This window comes from Giraffa tippelskirchi, chromosome 11 (genome assembly GCF_054371585.1).
Source record: "Giraffa tippelskirchi isolate mGirTip1 chromosome 11, T2T-mGirTip1v1.2.pri, whole genome shotgun sequence".
Lineage (NCBI taxonomy): Eukaryota > Metazoa > Chordata > Mammalia > Artiodactyla > Giraffidae > Giraffa > Giraffa tippelskirchi.
Window position 1 is genome coordinate 128,993,281 of NC_137285.1, and position 24,211 is coordinate 129,017,491.

Here is a 24,211-nt window from a genome sequence, read left to right on the forward strand (position 1 = left end):
GTCCCAGTAATCTATCCTCCCTTTTTATGTCCTCATCTGCACACAACCATCAATTTCTGTTCTTTCTTCTTCTGTAGATCTCAGCATCTGACCCTTTTCATTTTTACTGCTATTATGCAGATCAAGGGTGAAATGATGCAGACAGGGATGGAGGAATCTCAGGCCACATGGAGGAATTCCAGGGATGGATTGAAGACACAGAACTCTCATAGTTAAATGTGCTCACTTAGTGAAGTGGAGTATTCCCATGGCCTCCTCACCATTCTAGCTTTAGTATTCTCTTCTAACCCTCTTCATACCACCTCATCCAACATTTTTAACATCTCCAAACTGCCTTGAAAGTTGAACTTAAACTCCTTAGCTCAATGCTTCCTGACTTCTTTTCTTACATCTTAGAACACATGAAAATTGTAACCTATGTAGCACACTTGTGGTCCTTGTGGCAGAGACCCTAGCCATGTCAGACTCCACATGGCTTCTGGAGGGTTGAGGTCATCAAGATGTTACATGTACCTGCACTCTATTCATAGGCCACCCCACTGAGAAGCTCTGCCATAACCAAACATTCAATGTTCAAGGTTTGTCATTTTAAAATTACAAGCCCAGCAATTTTCCAAATTTCTCCATATCATTCCCCATACTATTATAAACAAGTCTAGCTATATTTGATCATCTGTATGTCATACTTAGGCTTCCTAGATGGCTCAATAGTAGAGAATCTGCCTGCCAATGCAGCAGATGAAGGAGATGCGGGTTCAATCCCTGGGTGAGGAAGATCCCTTGGAAAAGGAAACGGCTACCCACTCCAGTATTCTTGTGCAAGAAATCCCATGGACAGAGGAGCCTGGTGGACTATAGTCCATGGAGTTACAAAAAAGTTGGACATGACTTAGCAAATGAGCACACACGCAGGCTCAGTTCAGTTCAGTCGCTCAGTCGTGGCTGACTCTTTGCGACCCTGTGGACTGCAGCACACCAGGCTTCCCTGTCCATCACTAACTCCCAGAGCTTGCTCATACTCATGTCCATCAAGTCAGTGATGCCATCCAACCATCTCATCCTCTGTTGGCCCCTTCTCCTCCTGCCCTCAATCTTTCCCAGCATCAGGGTCTTTCCCAGTGAGTCAGTTCTTCACAGCAGGTGGCCAAAGTATTGAAGTTTCAGCTTCATCATTGGTCCTTTCAAAGAATATTCAGGACTGATCTCCTTTAGGATGGACTGGTTGGATCTCCTCGCAGTCCAAGGGACTCTCAAGAGTCTTCTCCAACACCACAGTTCAAAAGCATCAATTCTTTGGCGCTCAGCTTTCTTTATAGTCCAACTCTCACATCCATACATGACTGCTGGAAAAACCATAATGTAGACTAGACGGACCTTTGTTGGCAAAGTAATGTCTCTGCTTTTTAATATGCTCTCTAGGTTGGTCATAGCTTTTCTTCCAAGGAGCAAGCATCTTTTAATTTCATGGCTGCAGTCACCACCTGCAGTGATTTTGGAGCCCCAAAAAATAAAGTTTCTCACTGTTTCCATTGTTTCCCCATATATTTGCCATGAAGTGATGGCATGTATGCCATACTCAAGTAATTTTCAGTATTCCCCATTTCACTAAGGCTTGCTTTTCTAAATAAAAGACCCAGCTCAGTGAAATCTAATTTTGAAGCATTTCACCTCTTCCATAAAGCCTTTTCTAATAGCTTACATGGACTACTCCACTTCTGAACTCCTAAAGCATTGCTTCTAATCTGGTGCTTACTTACTGCCTTATATTTTCAGAGACTTTTTCAGATTCTACCTCCACATACTAGGCTATACTCTACCTGAGTTGACTGATTCCAAACCCAATACCATCCATCTCTATGCATGATATTCACAAAGCAAGGATGTAGGAATCAACATTAACTCATTACCATCACCAAAAAGCACTGGCAACCTACTAGCAGGCCAGTGTGGTGTTATCTTTACACACTCTCGCCTCAAAGAGCCACACTTACAAACTCTCCAGACGGACAGTTCCAGTCAGGTTGGGGAACCGCTGCACCATGCTTGCACCACGAATGACTCTTTAAGAAATCACGTGAGAAAAAGTAATTTAAAATAAAGAAATTTCATAGATAATATTTTAAACTTATTTTTGAACCAGCTTAAAATTATAATACCACTATACCTAAAAAGAAGATTAGTTTCTGAAAATGTGATCATTTTGACCAGGTGTTCATGAATAAATAAGAACCACTGTAAATTTTCGGAATTGTCTTTTGGACTTCCACCCAAGGAAAAGAAAATAAAAGATATTGTTTCCTGGAGTTACAATAATAAATTCTAGTTTTCCATTAAAGCAATGGTGTAAATATTCAGGTTGTTTTTAAATTTCTATAATACTTACAAGGAATGCAGTTCAGACAAATTGTGAAATGCTGAGTTCCCCACAAAAGATAGAGGATTATCATACAAATGTCTGTAAAAATAGCCAAAAAAACAAAGTTTCCATGTGTTCACAAGCACTCCAACACTAAATCAATGTTCACAAAGTTAATATATCTAACAGCCTGAATTTTCATTCTTCATCCAGATGTTTGGCCTTGTACAGACACTGCTTTACATGATTACACATTAAAAGAAAATTTCAAACTACTTACATAGTTTTTAAGAGTGGATTACCATCAAATGCTCCATCAGGGATAACAGAAATAGAATTACTATGAAATAACCTATAAAGATAGAAGAAAAATATTTTGAAATGCTTATCCTCTCGTGAAATAAGTTAAAACCCAAATATCTACTACTATTCAGTAGTATATAAAATATAACTGATAACAACTACATAAAAATTTCAATAATGTGAAGAAACCAAATTTTTAATGCCAGCTCATCTTTTTCAGGACCATACCTAATTCTCTCTAAACCCACTGCTTAACCTATTATTTGGCAGGTCCTTTATATACTTTTAGCTTGCTTCATCCTCAAAGAACTTTAGACTGCAAGAATCATAGGTCCTCTAACCTCAAAATCCCTCTCATCATTGCCTCCATTTAGTTTTTAAGTAACGCATCTTGGAATATTAGCCATCAACTCATGACACACAATCTCAATTATACCATGTGCATTCTTATTCTCTGACCTTGACAAATCCAACATCTAAAATGCCCCCTCATCTCTCATTTATCTAAACATTTCCATTCTTTCAAGTCAAGTCAAATTCCTTCTCTTTGGTGATGTCTTTTCCAATGACCCCAAGCCTCAATGAGGTCTTTTTCTGGAGTGATTTATTGATCCTATTCATTCAGCACTTATTTCCACTTAGAGGCTACTCTTTGTCTTACATAGTCAGCCTCCCCAATGGGACTAAGACCACAGCTCCTACAAAGCAGAGACTATATGTTATGGCTTGTTTCACTAGAATCCAGACTTATACAGTAATCTATGCTCAAAACTGTCCAGGTTAGCTGACATATTCCAGTCTGTATCATTATGTGTGTGTGTGTGTGTATTATGGAACATGCAATGGAACAGCGATGTTCTAAAATCTCACTGGTGTAACATTATATTGTGAGTTCTAGGGATATTAACGTATATAGAGAGGAAAGCAATACTCACAGCTCTTTTAGGCTGGGGAGAGCTTTAATAGCCTGAGGAAACTCCCCCAAGTTATTATAGTTCAAGTCCCTAGAAAAAATTCGGAAAATATGTAAGAACACTGAAGAGGGGTCACAATTTATAAGACAATTTGGTATAAATTTTTTTTTTTAAACCACATCCTCTAGATGGTAATCTTTCTTTGCCAACAACTGTCATTCCATTTAATTAAATTTACACTTTTTCTTAAAATACTGAATACAAAAAAGAATCTGAATTATTCATTTTTAAACATTTTTTTACAACTTTATTTCACTTAATTTACCATAAAAATATTAGGATTTTAGTGTCTTTTTTATTTTTTAAATTTATTTTTAATTGAAGGATAACAATGCTTTAAGTCAACAACTTTAAAAGTTCAAAGAATTCTCAGAATCACATATTACTGGTGCACTAAATAAACAAATTACCTGAATGGCAGTTTTCCATAAAATAGAATGTATTGACTATCCATTTGTACATGACAACAGCCTGAAACTGAGGTTTCTATTTGAGGTTTAGAGTGAAATTCTGGTATGAGGGTAGCTGACCTCAGCCCTACCATCAGCAGGATAAGGAGAAGGACTAAGGTGGGTTCATACAACTACAGTCCTCAAGTAAGTTAAAAATTGTTGAAAAAGTTGCATTAATTAGGAGAGAGAAAAGCCATAGCGATCTGTACTTTTAAAGAATCTTAATTCTGAGTGTATTTAAACTTTCATTTCTTTTAACCTAGAGGGAATGTTCACATATGATCAGCGACTAATTTCAGAATGAGAGTAAACAAAAACCCAGCTCCTTGGAGACCTATTTTATTCTCCTTTACTACATAGAAAAAAAGTGGTAAGTAAAAAAATCAACTGGGAAGAAAACATTTACTTTTAATATAATTGGAATAATATACACAGTTTAGGATCAAAAGGCTGGCCCAGTCTTCTTTTCCACTGGCATTTACCTATGTAGAAAAGAAGAACTGAGTTTGTCAGTTCTTCAAGAGCTTCCACTTTCAAATATCCACTGATGTTGATATCCTTTAGTGGTTTAAACAGGAAAGTGAACTAATAAAGTATTAAAAGATTTAAAGTCTTCTCATTGACTGACAGTTAACCAAAAAGTCAATTAAACAAAATACTGATATTACAAACTCTAAACATTTCAAGCAGGTGTTACTTACCCATCTAACTGGGACATTCTCTGAATCATTCACTATACCACAGTGGGAAATACTAAAAATATCCTAATAAAGGCCACTAATAAAATCAAAACAACAAATATAAAGGTCCTAGTCTTGTTTACACACAGCTGCATCATGTCTTTTGCTCATATCATGGTACAGTAGACAGTTGAAACAGCCAGAATCCCCAAACGCTCTAACAACAGAAACAACAACAAAAGTATCCTAAGCAAAATGGAAGCCTTCGTTGCATTTAGCAGATAAAAGTTGAAACAGTATTCTAGCCCACTGTTAACAATTAGCAGGACAGCTGAGATCATGGAGAAAACAAAGAAACAAACCAGCTTTTCCAGAATCAGTTTTATAAGGTTCCAAGTTCCAAAACTGTCTATCATACATTATAATAGAACCAAAATTTCTGAAAAGGTATATAGCTTGGCAGACTCAGCTGTTTTTACCATGTCCTTTTGGAAGAAATATCAAGCTCATTCTTGTGCAACTTTTAAACCAGAAACCTAGATTAGCTTTCATGACTGTGTTAGCTGAAGGCAAGACTTTAGTCATACATTAAAACAAATTAATTATTATAGCAAATTAATAATGAGTTGAACTCAAGCCCATTACTTTTTTCTGCAGTGAAACGCCCAACTGCACCATCAACATCCCAAATGTGATTATCCAAAACAGAAATAAACTTACAAGGTCTCCAGGTTATCAAGTCCATCAAAACAGTGTTGACCCAGGCTTTTAATTTTATTGTTATGAAGATGCCTATGGAAAAAAGCATCAGAATGACTTTTGAGTGACCCAGTAGCAACTATTATCATATTTAGATGTCTAAATTGGTAGTGCTTAAAGGAATGGTGCAGCTAAACACCGCGACACTCAACTAATAGAAAACAAATAGCATTGAGTAGATATCTCTTGATAAACACTGTACAAACTCAGATTCACTGAACACAGGAGGCCAATGGAAAAGAAACATCGCTCTGGCGGAGAAGGGTTACACACATGGAAGATTCTTGAGAAGTTGCTGCTGCTAAGTCGCTTCAGTCGTGTCCGACTCTGTGCGACCCCATAGACAGCACCCCACCAGGCTCCCCCGTCCCTGGGATTCTCCAGGCAAGAATACTGGAGTGGGTTGCCATTTCCTTCTCTTGAGAAGTTACTCATATTCAAACTAAAGTTTTGATGCACTTTTAATTATATGAAGCAAAACTTTGACGAATTCTCCCATCAGGAGGTGGGAGAAATGTCAGCTTGCATACGGGAGAATTGGTAACAGATTTTACAAGAAATGCCACTTAATTATGTTCAAGCTTTCAAAGATTAAAAACAGAGAATCACATACTCCTTGAATAGACAAGTTGGTAAAGAAACATGAAATATCACTGAAACTTGTTTTCTATGCGTGTCTCCAAAAGGATTCCGCTTCTTTTACCACTGAATGCACAGCTGGAAAACAAGTAGAAGCCGTACAAGGGTTTGCTGCATGACCCACTTTCTTCTCCTGACTACAAATGGCCATTTAACTTAGAGATTCAACTGTTATCATCAGCCACTCATTTTTAAATTATCCTGATCTGTATTTTAAAAAGTCAGCACATGTAATTTTGTGGGAAAAAAAAAAGGGCAGCTCCTCCAAACACCAGCTCTCCAAGAACACAATTTAGTGAGGTTCTTTTAAAACAATTTTCCACAAGAACTCTGCTTCTGCCCCCCAATTAACACAAATATACGGTATTAAAAGGGATGGATACTTACAGAACCACCAGGCTGGACAGGTTGGTAAAGGCAAAGTCGGGGATGCTGGAGATCTTGTTGAGAGCCAAGGTCAGCGCCTGCAGGGTGGGCAGGCTGCTGAGTGGATGTACTGGCACCGCCGTCAGGCTGTTGTCATCCAGCCACAAATGCCGCAGCTGGGTGAGCCCCTCAAAGCTGTCCTCAGGCACCGAGGTGATATGGTTGGCATCTAAACGCCTGACAGAAAGACAACCGCCTTCAGCAACGATTCTAGTGGAATGAGTCCAGCCAAGTCACACAACTCCTCAGAGCTCCAAAGAAAATAAGTTACAAAAATGACCACAGCCACAGCATCCTTGATTTCTTTCATTTTACTAGAGTTCTTCCCAAATCTAACATTTCTAAGACCAGCATGTGAAAGTCAGTTGTTTCCCTTCCTTCATAACAAAGAGATGTGTAAAAATCTGAATTTTTGGCCAAGCATAATCGTATGGAAGAATGACTTGTTAATATATATATATATATATCTGAGGTGCTGTCTTCTGGGCTGCAGTCCTCATTTTGCCCCCAATAAAACTTAAACTGCAATTCTCAAAAAAAGAAAAAGAAAGGAACCGTAAATCTCAAGCTTGAATTTTATGTTACAGAATGCACTTATCAAAAATACAGAAAAAAAACAAGAAGAAACGAAGCTGAGCAAATAAACTACTTTACTTACAAATATAATATTTGATATTAAATTTAATTGCTATTCTGACTTGATACCAAAGGGGAAGAACATAATTAAAAAAAATTTTTTTCTATATCAACAAACCATTTCATTAGATTCTTAACAATCCTTATTACCACCAGGCAAGTTAAAAATATGTCACATACCACCAAAGCAACCCTCTCCTCTTCTCTTAGGTATAAGTACATTTGAAAAATTAGTTTGTCAAAATTAACAGATATTAAGAAAAGGGCACACTATCCATAGAAAAAATTAAACAGTTCCTTTGATCAACATGTTTGTGGCTTTTGAGTTACTTTGATTTTTCCCAAAATTTTGGAACTAAGGACACTTTACTAATAGGATTACTTGTTTTTAAAAGTTAAACCCCATCTGAAAATCTGAGAAAACTAGTCCTAAATGTTAGTGTTGATACAATCAGGCATAATTGTTGGAATAACTGCTTTTAAACACAAAGATAAGCAAGTCATTAATATGTTGAGGAACTGCATGCCCTGGGCAAATCTCAATTTTCTTCACAAATCCCTTGTTGATATAGCTTCACTGCTTAAATCCATGTCTTAGAGGTTTAGACCTCTTGGTGAAAATTAGTGAACACACACACACACACACACACACACACACACACACACAGACATGAAATGGGTTCAAGGTCAAAATGGCAGCCTGTTTTTGAAGAAATCAACTTTGGCAGCGTTCAAGTTCAGGAAGTTCTGACTTTAGAGTGGTTTTCATGCCTCCAGTTTCTCTATGCTGCTCTAGCTTCGGATCCTGCCATAACTGTCCCTTCCCCTCCACGCAAGGGCTGAGTCCCTGCTCCCAACTAAGTGCCCCGGACTCAAATTCAGTCTCCTTCCCAAAGGCAGACTGGTCGAGGTCAAAGACCCTTGGTCCTGGTGAGGATCTGATGGAAGCTTCCTTTTTGGTAGTCAGGATAACTGGAAGAGCACTAAAAAGGGGAGAGCTCCAGAAACGGAGTAGCTGCCTTAAGAATCCACTTAGAAACAAAGAGTTTTAAGCTTGTTTATTCCTTGGAGTTTCTAGAACCTCCCTTGAGAAGAGACAGGCATCCTTTATGTAACAGACTGGTAAAGTACTGGCTACAGAGTTGCTTAGCAGATCTGCTTTATTGAGTAGACAGCAGTGTGTTCAAACACACACATTCATATACACACACACACAGATGCACATGCTTCACAGACTCAAGGTACTTCTCTTTAGTGAGAGAGAGATATATTTTGGGTGGAGGGGAGTTAAGGACATTTATTTCACATTCAGACATCTGTACATTTGCTATAAATAAGGTGGAACTGAAATATAACCATACAATTAACCATATAATGTCACTAAACCATGCAATTAAATTCTCCTTGTAGCTAATTTGTCTGCAATTCATTCAACACATGTAAACTGAGCATCTTGTTAGGCACAAAAAAGTAAAAATGGTGCACACCACATGCATGGGGAAGAGGGACCCACACTATAATCAACACAATGAAAAATGATTGCAAAGTGTTATGAAGTAAATAAACAGGGTACTGAGATAAGGATTAGCAGGGGCTACAGGAGAAGGCAGCTTCTGAAAACGTATTGAGTAGTAAAAGCATCTCTAAGAAGGTGCCATAAACAGATCCAGAGCAAGGGGCCAAGGAAGGTGGGCAGGGAGTGTTCGAGGCAATGCCAACAGTGAGGGCAGAGACTCAGTAGCAGAAACCAGCTGGTGCGGTCCCAGCAACTCCCAGAAGTTTCTAGAGACTAGAACACAGCAGGAAGAGAATGGAGGGACCAGGGAGACCCAGATGGGATGCAAATGGGGACCAGATGATGCAGACCCCTGGAGGCCAGGTGGGGGGTTTGGATTATATTTTATGCACAAATTGAGATCTCTCCCCTATTATGATCCCTCAGCATCATAATAGTTTAAAAGTGTAAACTATTTATGTTGTAATAATGAGATAATATTAATTAACATTCACAAAAATAATGAGCAATGCTCCCCATACATACAACACTCCATTGGCATTAAGTCCTCTCTGTAAGTATTAAGAAAAATAACTACTAGGGATGCAATGTACAACACAATAAACATAATTAACCCTGTTGTATGTTATATATGAAAGTTTTCAAGATGGTAAATCCTAAGAGTTCTCATCACAAGGAAAAAATGTTTATTCTATTTCAAGTATCTATATGAGATGATAGATTTTCATTAAACTTACTGTGGTATTATTGGGTTGGCCAAAAAGTTGACTCAGAGTTTTCCATAAGATGTATGTTAAGTCAAATCATTATGCTGTACACCTTAAAATTATATAGTGCTGTATGTCAATTATATTTCAATAAAACTGGAAGGAAAAAAGATGTGGCAAAACACTATAAGAAAAGTTGTCCAGGCCTTTTAAACAAAAGTCCAGTGTTATACACACCACTTAGGCTCCTGCCGAATTCTGTGCCACACCCCACCAAAGAAAAGGGGTGGTCTTCACTGAGCAAGATAACTAGGTGAGTTTTGAGCTAAGAACAGTAATGAAACTACCTTCTATGCAAAATAACTATAAACAATAAATGCATAGACACAACTTCCTCTGTTAAAAATTTCCCCAAATTATAAAGTCAGCCATAAGAGATCAAAAGGAAGAACTTTGGGAAAATGGAAGCCTTAAATAAAAAGTTAATGAGAAAAAGGATTTGGGGTGACTCAAATGGTTAATCCTTATGCCTCAATTCACATGGGTGTTGGTGGCACACCCATAAATATAATGAGTTTGCACGTACACCAAGATCAATGTTTCTCAGAGAAATGGTCTTAGAAAAGTGTGCATTTGTACCAATGATCTATGCTATTAAAATTCACCATAATTAATAGACCAAAAAAAAACCAAACAAACAAACAAATGAATTCTTTCAACAGTGGCAGTAAATAGCATTAGATATCTCACAAAGTGAAGAGATTATGCGGCTTAAGTTATTTTACCATTTCAACTCCATTTGGCAAGAGATAACTATTACTTTATTTAAGTGCATTCCAATTGTTAAACAGTTAACAATGTATTGACTGAATTCCCTTACTATTTTTGTCTTTAAAATGTGCTTCTATTCCCTATTCTCAAAAGCCTGTTTTATATTTTACTGTGACTCACATAGTTCTTTTTTCTTGCCTTAAATGAAATGACAGTAACAATTCTATGTGTATTTTCTGATGAATGTCTATGCTACCATAAACATTTGCTCTATATAATCAAAAGCTCCCCCTTTTTCTCTCTACTCCTCATTTACCAATAATACAAACATTAAAGTATTATATTCAGTTACCAGTTTAAAATATTTAAGAAATTTTGCTATAGTAGAAAACCTAAGAAATTTAGTCATTGAAATCCTTTAATAGTCAATATAAGTGAGAATAACTGTAAAGAAAAAAATTTTTTTAATTCTAGTGGAACAAACTCTTTCTTGTCATTTTAATATCCTACTCAGGCAATGCTTTAGCCATTTTCGTGGCTTCATGGAGGGCTGTTAGGCGAGCTTTTCATTAATATCTACAATTCACTTTCAGCTTTTACAGCCATCATCACCCACTTGAATCAAACCACTTCTGGTCAATTTCAAGCCCTAATGAACTTTGCTCCTTCTAAGTACTATTTCAAAACCATAAGGAAATCTTTCATGTAATTCAGGTCTGAAGATCATATTTTCAAACTGACTCAAGTGCTGATAAGACTGTTTTACACCAGGACAGAATTTCAATTGTATCTAACTTGACCACTACACCCACTATGCTAACAAACCCATGAATGTTTCCTTCTTAAATAAAACAGCCCTGACATACAGCCCCTTGTATTTCTGATATGCATTAAAAAAAAAAAAAAGCCCCAATGCCTTTATTAAAAAAAATAGTTTAACTCCTTTCCTTATCCCAACCTCCAAACCCTGTTTTGGACATAATTTAAACTATGCAATGCACTTAATGGTGATGAGCACAGTATCCTTGGTTTAAACCATTACTTTAGAGGGAAAAACCTACAATTTCTGTGAAAAATACTTTAAACCATCTAAATTACCAAAAATGCCATATGTATTTTAATGCACTTAAGGACGACAAATCAGGAAAAAAAATCTATTTGCGTATTTTCTTGGTAATTTTTCTAATGTTCAAAGATTTTAGCCTTTTCTTTTTCAGCCTTCCAGCTAGACAAAAGGATTGAATATTTTGATCATTAAGTCTTGGGAAATAAGAACAATTCTGTATGAAGGGCTGAAGGAAAATAATTCTGAAGAAGCAAAAGAAAATGAGAACTATTTAAAATGTCTAATGAATTCAGATCCAAGGGAGGTGAGATGGCTCTCTCTGTGTACTTCTGTCTGAGGTTAGAAATGGTGTGGAGGCAGTGAAATCACGTTCTTTAAAGGAACTCACTCCAATCTGTTCACCAAAAGAATCTATTCAGAATCCTATTCAATTAGTTATGACAAATTCTTATATTCCATAACTTGGCATTTGGGTGAAATAAGCTACTTAACAAATTTCTACCCTAAATAAATTTACATTGAAACCAGAACTTAAATGGTCAGTACCCCAGATACCTTTTTATGATATTAGATAGATTTTAAAGTTTGGCCTTACAGCATATGCTATGCTTTATTAGTATATATTTTCATTTTCGCATTCACTGCCCATTAACTATCAAAATATCTAAAGTCAAAGGTAATCTATAATTTACAATTTCTAGTGATATGCTTTTGGTTCAGTTAAAAATTATTTTATATTAGCCAGTGGAGGGGACGAGCCGGTCAATCATTTTCACCTAAGTCTTCCCTAGCTCACTTGCATTTCTACTAATGCTTACATTCACAGTTATTTCAAAGGGCAATTTAAAAACCAATGGATAGATTAGTATACAAATGTGTGATGTGGTGACAACCTAATTTTATAGCCCAGAACACCTAAGTACGGTCTCTACTTCAGTTTTTCATTTAGTGATTCTCAGAACTTCTGTATACACAAGGATGATCGGGGTAAATTTTTTAAAATACAGCTTCTTGGACCCTACCTTTAGAGACACAATATCGTGACTCTTGGGATACAGCCTAAGAATCTGTATTCTAGCTATATCCCCCTAGAGATTTTGTTGTGGGTGGTCCAAGTGCCACACTTCAAGAAACTAGGCCTTAGTCCCACTGTATTCAGTATTAGGACATGAACTGAAGCAATGCAAATTTGTGTTCATTACTGTAGCAGAATAAGCAACAATGAAATTGCTTGTCATAAAGAATACTTTTTCATTACTTTCAGATGATTCCTTCACCTAGGTAGGCAAGTTGGGTAATCTAGCAATGGAAAGAACAGATGAAATAGTCATCACCATTTATTACTATTGATAGATTCTACAAATGTTTATTGAGCAACTTGCTACAGGTCATATATTGTTGAAAGTGCTTTTCATGCATCAAAGTACATAGTAGGTAATAAGCAAACGACTCACAGAGAATTTTAAATAACCTGCCCAACATCACACAGCTAACAAGTGGCAAGAGTGGGGATTCAAAACCAGACAGGCCTGTTTCAGAATTCTAATTAATCTGAACTTATCTGAATTTCTTTTGAGAGCAATGTAAATATTCTGACGCATAAATACGTGAAGGGCTTCTCTTAATCTTGGGAAAAGATTATAATAACCACATGCTTCAGTTCAGTGCTTCTCAATCTCTTCTAAAATCTAGTCCCTGAAGACAGAGAAACTAGATCTTTTAAGTCAGGGATGGGGAGACTGGACACTAGTCCACAACATGCTTTATAGTTATGAATAAATATTTTGTCTATTTAACATAAAGATGGTTGTTTCTTTAGACTCTCCTGTGGGTTTGCATAGTTCCAATGATACTACCTCTGCTTACCTGATCCCCGCCTCTAGGGAGAAGTGGAGTATGCATACCCAAACCACAGAGGCAATGACTCCCATTCTCCAGGTTCATATACTATACACACACACGTACATTTATATGGGAAAGAATGTAAATAAGAATAAAGTGAAGTGCTACGTGAAAAAGCTTTTGAAAATAGTGCTAAACATGGTTAAAACCAAGAGCTGAAATCTTTTTTTTATTGAAGTATGATTGATTTACAATGTTGTATTACTTTCCGGTATACAAAAAGGTGATTCAGTTATATATATGTATACTTCATATTCATATACATTTCATATTTTTTTCCATTGGGCTTCCCAGGTGGCACTAGTGGTAAAGAACCCATCAGCCAATGCAGGAAATGCGTGTTAGTTCAGTTCAGTGCTTCTCAATCTTCTCTAAAATCTAGTCCCTGGATCAGGAAGATCCCCTGGAGGAGGAAATGGCAATCCACTCCAGTATTTTTGCCTGGAGAATTCCATGGATAGAGGAGCCTGGTCCATAGGGTTGCAAAGAGTTGGACACTACTGAAGCAACTTAGCATGCATGGTTTATTATAGCATATTGAATATAATTCCCTATGCTATACAGCAGGACCTTGTTGTTTAAGAGCTAAAATCTTGAATATTCCACATTAAGCCAAGCTTGCCTCAAAGGAAAAAAAAAAAAACAACAACAAGACAGCACAGGCAATTAAACTGCCATCCCTTATACATGTTCAATACCCACAGATAAAGATCTATAATCACTGTGCTCTGATGATCCTTACCACCCGAAACAGAAACCTCTCTGTGGCTGTTTCTTGAGTGTCATGGCACAAGACTCTACGACTTCGGTACACACATAACTCTGACTCCAAAGAGAGTGTAATCACCTGCCACATGCAACCTTGTAGCTTTCTCCCAGCCTTGGAGATGATAGAATATTTCAGAGGACATTTCAGTAACAGCAATCAGTCATTCCCATTTTTATCCCAAATGAGACGGTACATCTTTTCTTTCTCTAGGATTCCAGTTCTTTACATATTTAGCAGCCAGAGTGGTCTCCTAATGATGCAAGGATTCAGAAAACCAAGAAGTTTACTTACAAAGACTGCAAAGCGCTCAGTCCTCGAATGGCTTCACTGGGTACTGTTTTCAACTGGTTGTTCTGGAGGGTTCTGGAAGGAAAACTTGGGTTAGTGAATAAGAAACAATTGTGACCGTTTTTTCTTAGAAGAATTTAAAACCATTTCTTTTAAAAAAAATCTTTCCAAGAGCAAGAAAGGAGGAGGAGTCAAGGTGGAACGCATCCAAGATAAGAAAATTGCCAAAGAGTAAGAGGCATTTGTCGTTAAAGCCAGAAATATAGTAGGTTGCTGTCCCAAGCCATCTCCTAACACAGACCTGCTGGATCATCTGGGATTGTTTTGTCACTCTTTCTCAGAAATTAAGCCACCCTAATTAATATTCATCACTGAGGTACCATGAGTGTTAACTGGAACATATAACAGGTTAACTGGGAGGTAAGGACTTTCCTGGTGGCTCAGTCGTAAAGAATCCACCTGCAATGCAGGAGAAGTGGGTTTGGGTCAGGGAGATCCCCTGGAGAAGGAAATGGCAACCCACTCTAGTATTCTTGCTTGGGAAATCAGAGGAGCCTGGTGGGCTACAGTTCACAGGGTTGCAAAAGAGTTGGACAGGACTTAGTGACTAAACAACAACAACAGAGCAAGCAAATCCACTAGAATCCCTAATGCCTGGAAGAAAGCATTATTTCAGAAAAAAGCATCTGGAATAAGGCAGAGTCCAGAAACATGGACATGAGATAACGACAATCCTGCCAAGAGGACAGCAGATTCTGAACTCTTATGTACAGTGGCCATGTCCTCAGTGAATACAGGGCTGAAGTAGAACTAAAGCTTTGATTATCTAATTATCGCCACCTTGGAGAATAGAGGTATAGATCAGTAATGAAAATGAAGTCTTTACTCTTTTTGCCTAATGCCCTTCCTGGTCACATTAATAAAATGACTACCTGATTAGACTCACCACCACAGAATGGAATGGAATGGAAAAAGGCCCATCTAACTCACTGAACCAGAGAGGTTGAGTGACTTACACATGCTTACCCAGAGAGGTGGCAGCAAAGTGGGGCTGGTCGTCGGTTCACCTGCTCTCCAATCTGCCAACCTCCAAGCTCCTGCCCACTGCCAGGAATTTATTTCCTGATCCCTTACAGCCTATGTAAATCATAGGCACCTCAGTTCCCTTTAGCTCTAAAATGATTTTTACCATTTGGAGCTCTTGTAAGCCTTTTTGCCTTTAGGGTCAGCAAATTCAAAATTCTTATAGCTATTAACATAATAAAGGTAGAAACAATGGGGGGGTGGGTGGAGAGAAGTTAAAACAAAGCTTGTCAGTGAAGTTTAAATATGATTTTGATTCAATGCTTTAGCTACACATAAAGCCTAACATTCAAATGTAATGCACTGGAGGTCAGAATACCTATTATTTAGACGTTAACTTTTGTTTTCTAGACCCAAGTTTGCCTAAATCACCCTCTAGCCTCCCACACTACCCATTGGCCTCACCTTAAATCTTTTAATCTGAACCTAAAGAAACTGTGCTTAACCTAGCTCCAAGCATGTTGACTACGCAGAAAGAAAATACACAGCCAGCTGTGAAACTCTAAAATTGCATTACTTACAGAACTTTGAGTTCTTTCAACCCCGACAAGGCCTTTGGGTGGATAAAAGAAAGGTCGTTGCCAGCCAATCGTCTAGGAAAAAAAAAAAGTAGCAAGAGAAAAATAGTAACTCAGATTCTTAAAATTCAGAACTCACAATAACCCAATCTGCTACAGAAGCTCTACATTAAACATCTTTCAAACCTAACTGACATTAAACACGGACTTAAACCTTTGCTAAAGAGATCCCAAGGTTCTTCCAATGAGATAAATGCCTCTAGAAATTTTTTTTTTTAACTCCAATACAATAATTTAAACAGGCACATTTTTATTCTGGTGAGGTCAAGCAAGCCAAAACACATTAGACCAAATTAAGTTTGCTATTCATGGTCACTCTCTGCAGCTTGCAGTGTTTTCCAAGTGCCTCACAAAAACAGAGCCTTGGTATACAGCAGACAGGAGCTTTATACCGATCAGAGCAAGGAGGAATGAATGCCTTCAGGAGGCATCCTGTTACCTCTCCATAACCAAGGGCAGCAGATTCCATGCAAAAGAGAAGCAAAAAGTGAAAGTCACTCTAAGAGTCACTTTCCAAACAAAAGCATATTTTAAAAAACAAATTTTTTCCCAAGGAAATTTCAAAGTGACAAATTTAACTGCGAGTTAAGAGTGAAGTAAGAAAAGGGTAAGAATTCCTTGGGTCTTTTGGTAAGAAAGGCACACACAATTCAGAATGAGCCCCACAGTTCAGACTGAGCCCCACTTTTTCTACCATGTTCCCAGACACTCAGAAATGGGAAGAAAAGTTGGACAGAAAACTTTAGGGAGAAGCAGAAAGCAGGACAGCAACTCATATGAGTAACTTATAAACAGGTGAAATGGAGGCAGATTTAAGTACAGCTGACCCTTGAAAAACAGCAGGTTTGAACTACATGGGTCCCCATCCATGCATTTCTTTTCCAATAGTACATACTACTGTACCACATAGACCATGGTTGGTAGAATCCTTCGATGTCGAGGAACGTTGGATAAAGGGTGGGGGTGACTATAAATTATCAGTGGATTTAATCATGCTGTTCAAGGGTCAGCTGTATTGACTTAAAAATGATAGTTGTGTGCCCAGATGATTAAACATAGGGCTTTTCCAATTTCCTGGTTTCATCAGGGGGACTCTCCCAAGCAATGAGATTTTATATGTATGATTTTTTTTTTTTTTTTAATGCTCTCTCCCCTTCACATCTTGGGATCACAGTCATCAAGTCATATTATTTTCTCCTTGACGGGGTCTACTTCTATTGTCTTTTTTCTTCTTTCTGTAAACACAGCAGCCCCCCTACCCCCGGGCCTTAGTCAGCAATTCATTCACTGATTAACAAATGAGTGCCTACTCAGCCCCAGGGAGATGACATCCTCTTCTTAGAGTTCAGGTTCCCCCCATTTCAATCTGCTCTTAGACACCCTGATTCTAGGACATAAAGATGGCTCCTTTACCCTTTGTAAACTTGAAGTCACAGAAATGTGAAACTATTTTCTAGATGCAATATTCTCTCCTGAAGTTTTCATCCCAGTTAAAATACAAATAGCCCTGGAAAGGATAACACTTGATCGTTTCTTAGTATAAGCACAGTAATTGGGATAGAAGATGTGTGTGTGTTGGGGGGAGTGGGAAAGTGAAAGAGGACTCAGAAACCCAAAGAGTGAATGTGTAGAATTATTTCTTCAATTGCAAGGACAACCATGCCAGGTTCCCAGGCAGTGCTACAGTTTTAACACAAGGTTCATGCTCCTAAACTAAATCCTCCCTAGGAACCTGTCTCATCCTGCATAGTTTTTCACAAGGCACCCTAGCACCTAAGCTCTAAACTGCATGCCCTTCAAGGGCATTCCTCAATCCAGGCTCACAATAGTTTACTGCAGATCATCGGCCTCATGGCCTTTCACCTCTCAGGTTTCACCATACGGAAAAGAAGGGACTGGAGAAGATAGTGTTAAGATTTTTCAAAGCTTGTATTTAAAACTATTCCTGGAGACTTCCCTGGTGGTCCAGTGGTTGAGAATCTGCCTTCCAATGCAGGGGACACAGGTTCGATCCCTTGTTGGGAAACTAAGATCCTACATGTCACAGCTAAGACTCGATGAAACCAAATAAATAAATGTTTAAAAAATAAAACTATCCCTCCCCAGGAAATGATCTGAGTTCTGAACTAGCCAGCTTCATCACTGTATGAAGGTTAAGGAGTGACCTAACCTTCACTCCTTAAATTCCTGACTCCAGCGTGAGTGGTGCCGAGTTGCTCAGTTGTGTCCGATTCTTTGCGACCCCGTGGACTGTAGCCCTTCAGGCTCTTCTGTCCATGGGGATTCTCCAGGCAAGAATATTGGAGTGGTAGCCATTCCCTTCTCCAGGGGATCTTCCCGACCCAGAGATCAAATCCTGCATCTTCGTGTCTCTTGCATTGGCAGGTGGGTTCTTTACCACTAGCACCACCTGTGTAACTTCCCTCAAAAACTTCAGTTCTTACCATAAACATGCCTTGTGTGATCATTACACAGGCAGTCTTCTACTCATTGTTTCTAGCACGTTAGTCTTATAGGCCAAATACAAAAGCTTCCAAGAACTGGTCCTACATTTCACAATTCGGTCGCCACCCACAAGTGTATCAACCCAATAGTCAGAAACTGCATTCTCAGCATTTCCTCCCTGAAAACAGCATCCCAGAGCCTACCTTAATGAAGGCTTAGGACAAGCTCTCTCCGGGGGCTTTCTATACCCCAGACTCACAAATTACATTCAACTGATAACCCTCAGGGCTGTAAGGCAGTGTTCAAAAGGTCACACTTTATAAGATCAAATTGGACCATAAGGACTAGAAGGGAGAACAGATTCCTTGTCACCAGGGTGGCAAGTGACTATTATCTGAAAGATCAGCTAAAGCTGAGTCCACCAAAAAACAAACACTGTAAACAGTCCAAGGCTGTCATAGAATTTTATCTCTAATATTGGTTTTGAATGTTCCCCTATCTATGGGCTTTCCTTGAGGAGTTCAGTCTATTGTTTTGAAAAGACGGTTTTTACAAAATGTTATTACCTTTACTTGTCAACAGAAAAGAGTGCTGAACCACAATAGCCAAAATATTTGCTTCCCTTCCCCAAAGATCTGCCTCTTTATAAACCCTGGGAAAACTAAAGGAGCCTAACCTCCAAAAGCAGGCTACTCACACCACTCTGATTACTTGGTTCCTTACAAGAGTAAACAGATCAAGTAGAGCCTTCGGGAATGCATCTACCCATGTTTACCAAGCAGCTGGGTTAATGAATAATAAACACAGCAGCTTAATAAAGCCTCTGCAGCTTCAGCAACTGTTCCCTCCAAGTCTCTTTGCATTTTGCTTATTTTACCAGCCAGTACTTCTTTTTTCCCCCTAGTATTTCTTATAGTAGACCCTATGGATGCTTCATGTCCAAAAACTCACAGCCAGGAGAGACCAAAGTGAATAAAAAACAGGGTTAGGGACAAAGTCCCAAACTCTGGAAGGAAAAGCCTATGTCATGTGCCCACAGTAGTTGCAGGCACTGAGTTAGGTGGTTTACATTCTTGTCTTTCAATCTTCTCCAGACAGGGGCCCTACTTTTCTGGGTTCCTGATAGGTTAGGTGACTTGGCAGGAGTCACACAGCAGGTAAGCAGAGGGGCCTGCCTTCCAGTTCTCACCTGGCTGGCTCCAAGGCTTATCTGTGTCCTTTGGCAATTTGATGCCTCTGGTGTGTCACCAAGAGGTTGGGAAATAATTCCCAGAAGGTGAAACACAGTGGACCTGGGCGAGTTAATAGCCTTGGTTGAGGAGCAACAGCTCTCAGCAGAGCAGAGCTCACAGCAGGGAATGCGGTATCAGGAGCTCAGAACTGCAATTATGGAGGAATTTCCAACAGACCAACGGGGCATCCTCCCCACAGTCAAAGATGAGCAGCGGCAAAGGAGGGTAAGATGGGATCCCTGGGTGGCTAAGAGTGGCAGGCAGCAAGCCCTAAACTCACTCCGACTCTGTTTAGGATATACAGCACTCTGCACTGTGCTTTTCCTCAGGCAGTAAAGAATCCGCCGGCAATGCAGGAGATACAGAAGACATGGATTCGACTCCTGGGTCAGGAAGATTCCCTGGAGGAAATGGCAACTCATCCCAGTAATCTTGCCTGGAAAATCTCATGGACAGAGGAGCCTAGCAGGCTACAGTCCAAGGGTTGCAAAGAGACACAACTGAGCGACTAAGCACATCACAAGCTGAGGACGAAGAGATGGCTGATCTCGAGGAAATATCTGTCACCCATGGCCCTCTACTAGCAAAGGCCAGCTCCTTCCCTTTCTTGGTCTGCATTGGTCTCTGCTACACCCAACAGTCTTCTCTGTATCTCACTTCATGAGGACCTACTGGCTGGCTCCATCAAATTTTTAATTCGGTAAATGATGATATTTGTACCTTTTACTATTATTGTGATGATTATGAAGCATTAAAGGAAAAAAAAAAAAAACCCCAAAACCTCATTATAGCGAGAACAGAAGAGTGAAATGAAAAGTGGTACCATTTTCTGCCACTAATGGTGGGCGGTCCCATGACATCACCACCCCTCCTGCCCCGTCTGCACCCTCTTCCCCCCATTGCAGCTCATCAGTCTCCAAAACCCATCGAGAACCCCGTGGGAGGTCTCAATTCATCAATTCTTACTTTTCCTGCTTTGCCACCCGAGTCTAGACCCTCATTTTCCTCCTCCTGGATTACTGCCATGAACCTCCATGAGATTCTTGCCACAAACCACTTCACTGTAACACTGGGAGATCTAAATCTTAAAAAGTACAACTGAGCATCTCTCCAAATGCTTCCCCCCCACCCCCCGCCACAACTGAATCAGCTGAATCAGCCATACCTTCAGTATGATCCTCTCCTCCTTTCTCACCTTATTCCTCAATGTTCCTTGTATCCTACGTTTTAGCAACACCCTGCTTTCCCACCTCAGATCCTCTGCTCACGGCACTGCCTTCATCTGAAATATCCCCACTCCAGTCTCTGCCAGCTGAAAACCTTATTCATCATCACTGCAAGCTGGATGTTACCATCAATGTGGAACTATTATAATATCCCCTTCCCTGGATTCCACAGATTATCTTGGATGAAGCTCTCTCATTGGGTGCATTTTATTTTGCCTCTGGTTATTATTAAGTTGGTGCATCTCCTTCAACTGTATTTAGGTGCCTTATGGACAGGACTAGGTCATATTCATTTTGGATCCTCTTGTGTGGGACCATCAATGAAACAGACACTTGGCATTTGCTGTAATGCCTCAACTAAGCCCCAGTATAAGACCAGATTCAAGAAAAAGGTAACACTGCTACTTTAGGTATGAGAAAAAGCTGACTCATGATCTTCACTTTTCTGCATGTTTTCTCCTCTTGTTTCATTGCTACTTCCCCACTCCCCTCCACTCTCCTAACAGGACAGAACTACTTGGCTTGATCTGAAAGCGCTACAGTAACAATGTTCTTTCTTAACATGTTCTGGTAGTATATTTTCTTAAGGAAGAGGGGTGGACCTTGAATATGAGACCACCAGTCCCCTCATCAACAGTGTTATCTCAACACAGGCTGGGGTTGTGCACCCGATCACACAGAATCAAAACGAGTCTAGCAAGACTTCCAATGGGGACGCGGTCTACCTCAAGGCAACTCCTATTTATTCTGCTTGTTACAACAATCCCAGAAGCAGAGAGGGAGAGGAGAGAGACAGAGAGAGGGTGGAGGAGAGGGAAACAGCAATCCATTAGCCTTCCGCACTCCCATCGGACTTGGAAATGTTCCAGGAAACAGGATACAAGTGGCTCAGCATATAATGTCTTTCTGAGTCTGTTTTGGGTGCATTTATTATTCATAAAGACCAAGGATTCACATTAGGGGCTCCCTCTAGGGGAGGCTAGAGTTTGCAATTATATTCTTGATTCTTAACGCACATGCTACATGATATTTTCTGTCAACCCTCCCAGAAGTAGGAAAGCAGGACTGGCCCTGGTTAAATGGACACTGATCCACGGTCATCCATGCCAGGAGGGTTCATACCTTCATGAGATGTGCTGAATTAGACGGGGATTTCTCCACCTGGGAAGTGGTTTAAAAGAAACACGAGAGGCGGGTGTGAACTAGAGGGTATGCCACTTGGTGTTATGTCTCTGAGAAGTGCCTGGATTTAGGTTTCTTCTTGTCTGGGGCAGAAATGTCATTGTAGCCATTTGGCTGGAATTCCAGCCGGGAAACAGCAGAGTAAGGACTGCACTATCCACATTCACTAGACACATGGATCGAGTTGGGGGAGGGCGAAGAAGGGGTCAGAAGCTTCCAGCAGCTGTTGTGGGGAGCCATGGGGAGGAGTGAGCAGGGGAAGGTGGGCCAACTGCAGTGGGAAGGCCCAGGCCCGAGCATGCTCCGCACGCAGACAAGAGTCAGCCTGGCTCTTGGCAATTTCTCTGTCACCTGGTGGACAGGTCCTGGCCGGAGGTTACAGAGCCAGTCTCCCAGCCACTCATGTGCCTCCCGCTCCTCTGCAGAGGTGGCCACCAGATGGTCTGACCTTGTGGCAAGTCCTGAGAGAGAACAACTGTGAGCACCACCCTTCCCTTCGGGGGGGCCCCGTTGATCTAACCCCCCATGGCCACGGCTCCTTGCCTCCCTCAGCATTTCTTTCCACAGCTACGTGTCCCCACCTGACAGGGCTGCATTCAAAGCCATGCACCCGACCTCTCACAGATGGGACCCAAACACCTCCAGGCTGCCCCTCCTGCAACGCCATTCAATTCTCTCAGTGGGTGGGTCTGTACCGCGTCACGCTCTGTGCCAAGCACAACAGACGCAACCACCAGCCCATGACTCTGCCCTCAGAGGTGGCGTTTCCAGTTCAACACTGAACTGGGCAAGGAAGGCCACGGGAGAGCATCCAACAGGAGGTGAGCAACCGTCTCCTATTAAATATAATTGGACATCAGCAAGACCCAAAATGTATGCAACAGTTTTGAAAGAAAAAAAAACCTTATAATGCATACCTCTAATAAGTCCTTAATCATCTATTTATTTGTATCATAAGGCCCTACTATGGGCTCAGAACTCTGCTGACCTCCTGTGAAAAATTAAGAATTCAAGGGGCGGGGGCGAGAGAGGGACTTCCTTTTATTTAAAAAAAAAAAAAAAAAACACTGGCAATCCAATGATTACGACTCCAGTGGTGGGCGCTCAGGTTCAATCCCTGGTTGGGGAACTAAGATCTCATGATGAGCAGGGTGGCCAAATATTAAAAAAAACAACAACGTACTGTTCCCTGTTAGGGATATTTGGTATCAGTACAGCTTAACAAAAACTGACATTTGTGTAACAGTTTACATTGTCATAAACTACTATGTCGTAGTGGGCCTGCTCTTAACTTTTTTTTTTTAAACAGACGAGAAAAGTGAGCCTCTGCTTCCTCTGTGCCTTGTCTAAATTCCTACAGCATAGCTAAAGAATGTAAATCTTAGAAATAGTATAAGGTAATCAAAACAAATAATGGAAACTCTAGAAACAGAACCATGTTGCTTTGTGTTATTTTCTACAAATGACTTTCAAAGGACCAAAGAACATGGCTATTTTCCTAGTGAACACAGAAGGCCAACAACTGACTACCATCCTTGATAGGTCTCCTTGGACATGCTTCCTACCAAGGTTAAATAAACTTTATCTGATACAGTAGAGCAGAGAGTCCTGAACCCACTAATAATGTTTTACCCTATTTCTTCTCATACCAGGGAAGAATTTTATACTTTCATACAACTTTCATGGAAGTATATATAAAAATTAAATATGTTTTATAAACATGCCTGTACTAAGGACTCTCATTTATGGAAATTCCCAAGGTTTTTCATGTAGTGTTCCTTCACAGAGAAGGGGAAAACTATTTCATACATATATATATATAATATTACATATTTGTGTTTAAATGCACAAAAAGAAAAGCAGCAATGCTTAACCAAAAATAAGCTTGTCCTTGCTAAAACTCAGGCTACAGCCCATTTAGAATTCCACCATACACTAAAAGAGCTTTATTCAATTCAAAGAAACTTAAGTTCCACCAGCACCCATGACCCTTTTGTATATGCCACTTCCTTGTATAGTCAGTAACCCATAGAAGGCTTTATTTTATAGGCAAATCAATAAAAACCCTGGCAATAGTTACAATTTCCTGAGCAAAGTTTATCCTGACAACCCAGTCATGTATCTTCTGGCACTCAACACACAAAATACCCACCCATATGAGGAAATATATTACAGCGTAAGAAAAAAATTTACCGCTAACATAACCAACGAATACTGACCT

The 24,211-nt window shown here is 39.7% G+C and overlaps 1 protein-coding gene across 5 annotated transcripts in view; it reads right to left on the reverse strand.

The window, feature by feature from the left end:
• The window catches only part of LGR4 (leucine rich repeat containing G protein-coupled receptor 4), a 101,180-nt gene that overhangs the window by 12,239 nt on the left and 64,730 nt on the right, over positions 1-24,211 (reverse strand). For all 5 annotated transcript variants that reach the window (XM_081544060.1, XM_081544065.1, XM_081544062.1 and 2 more), the window contains 8 exons: positions 15,849-15,920; positions 14,248-14,319; positions 6,551-6,766; positions 5,486-5,557; positions 3,595-3,663; positions 2,637-2,708; positions 2,384-2,455; positions 1,992-2,060 (listed from right to left, as the gene is read on the reverse strand). In XM_081544060.1, the coding sequence (XP_081400186.1) occupies positions 1,992-2,060; positions 2,384-2,455; positions 2,637-2,708; positions 3,595-3,663; positions 5,486-5,557; positions 6,551-6,766; positions 14,248-14,319; positions 15,849-15,920 (714 nt within the window). The remainder of the gene's footprint in view (positions 1-1,991; positions 2,061-2,383; positions 2,456-2,636; positions 2,709-3,594; positions 3,664-5,485; positions 5,558-6,550; positions 6,767-14,247; positions 14,320-15,848; positions 15,921-24,211) is intronic.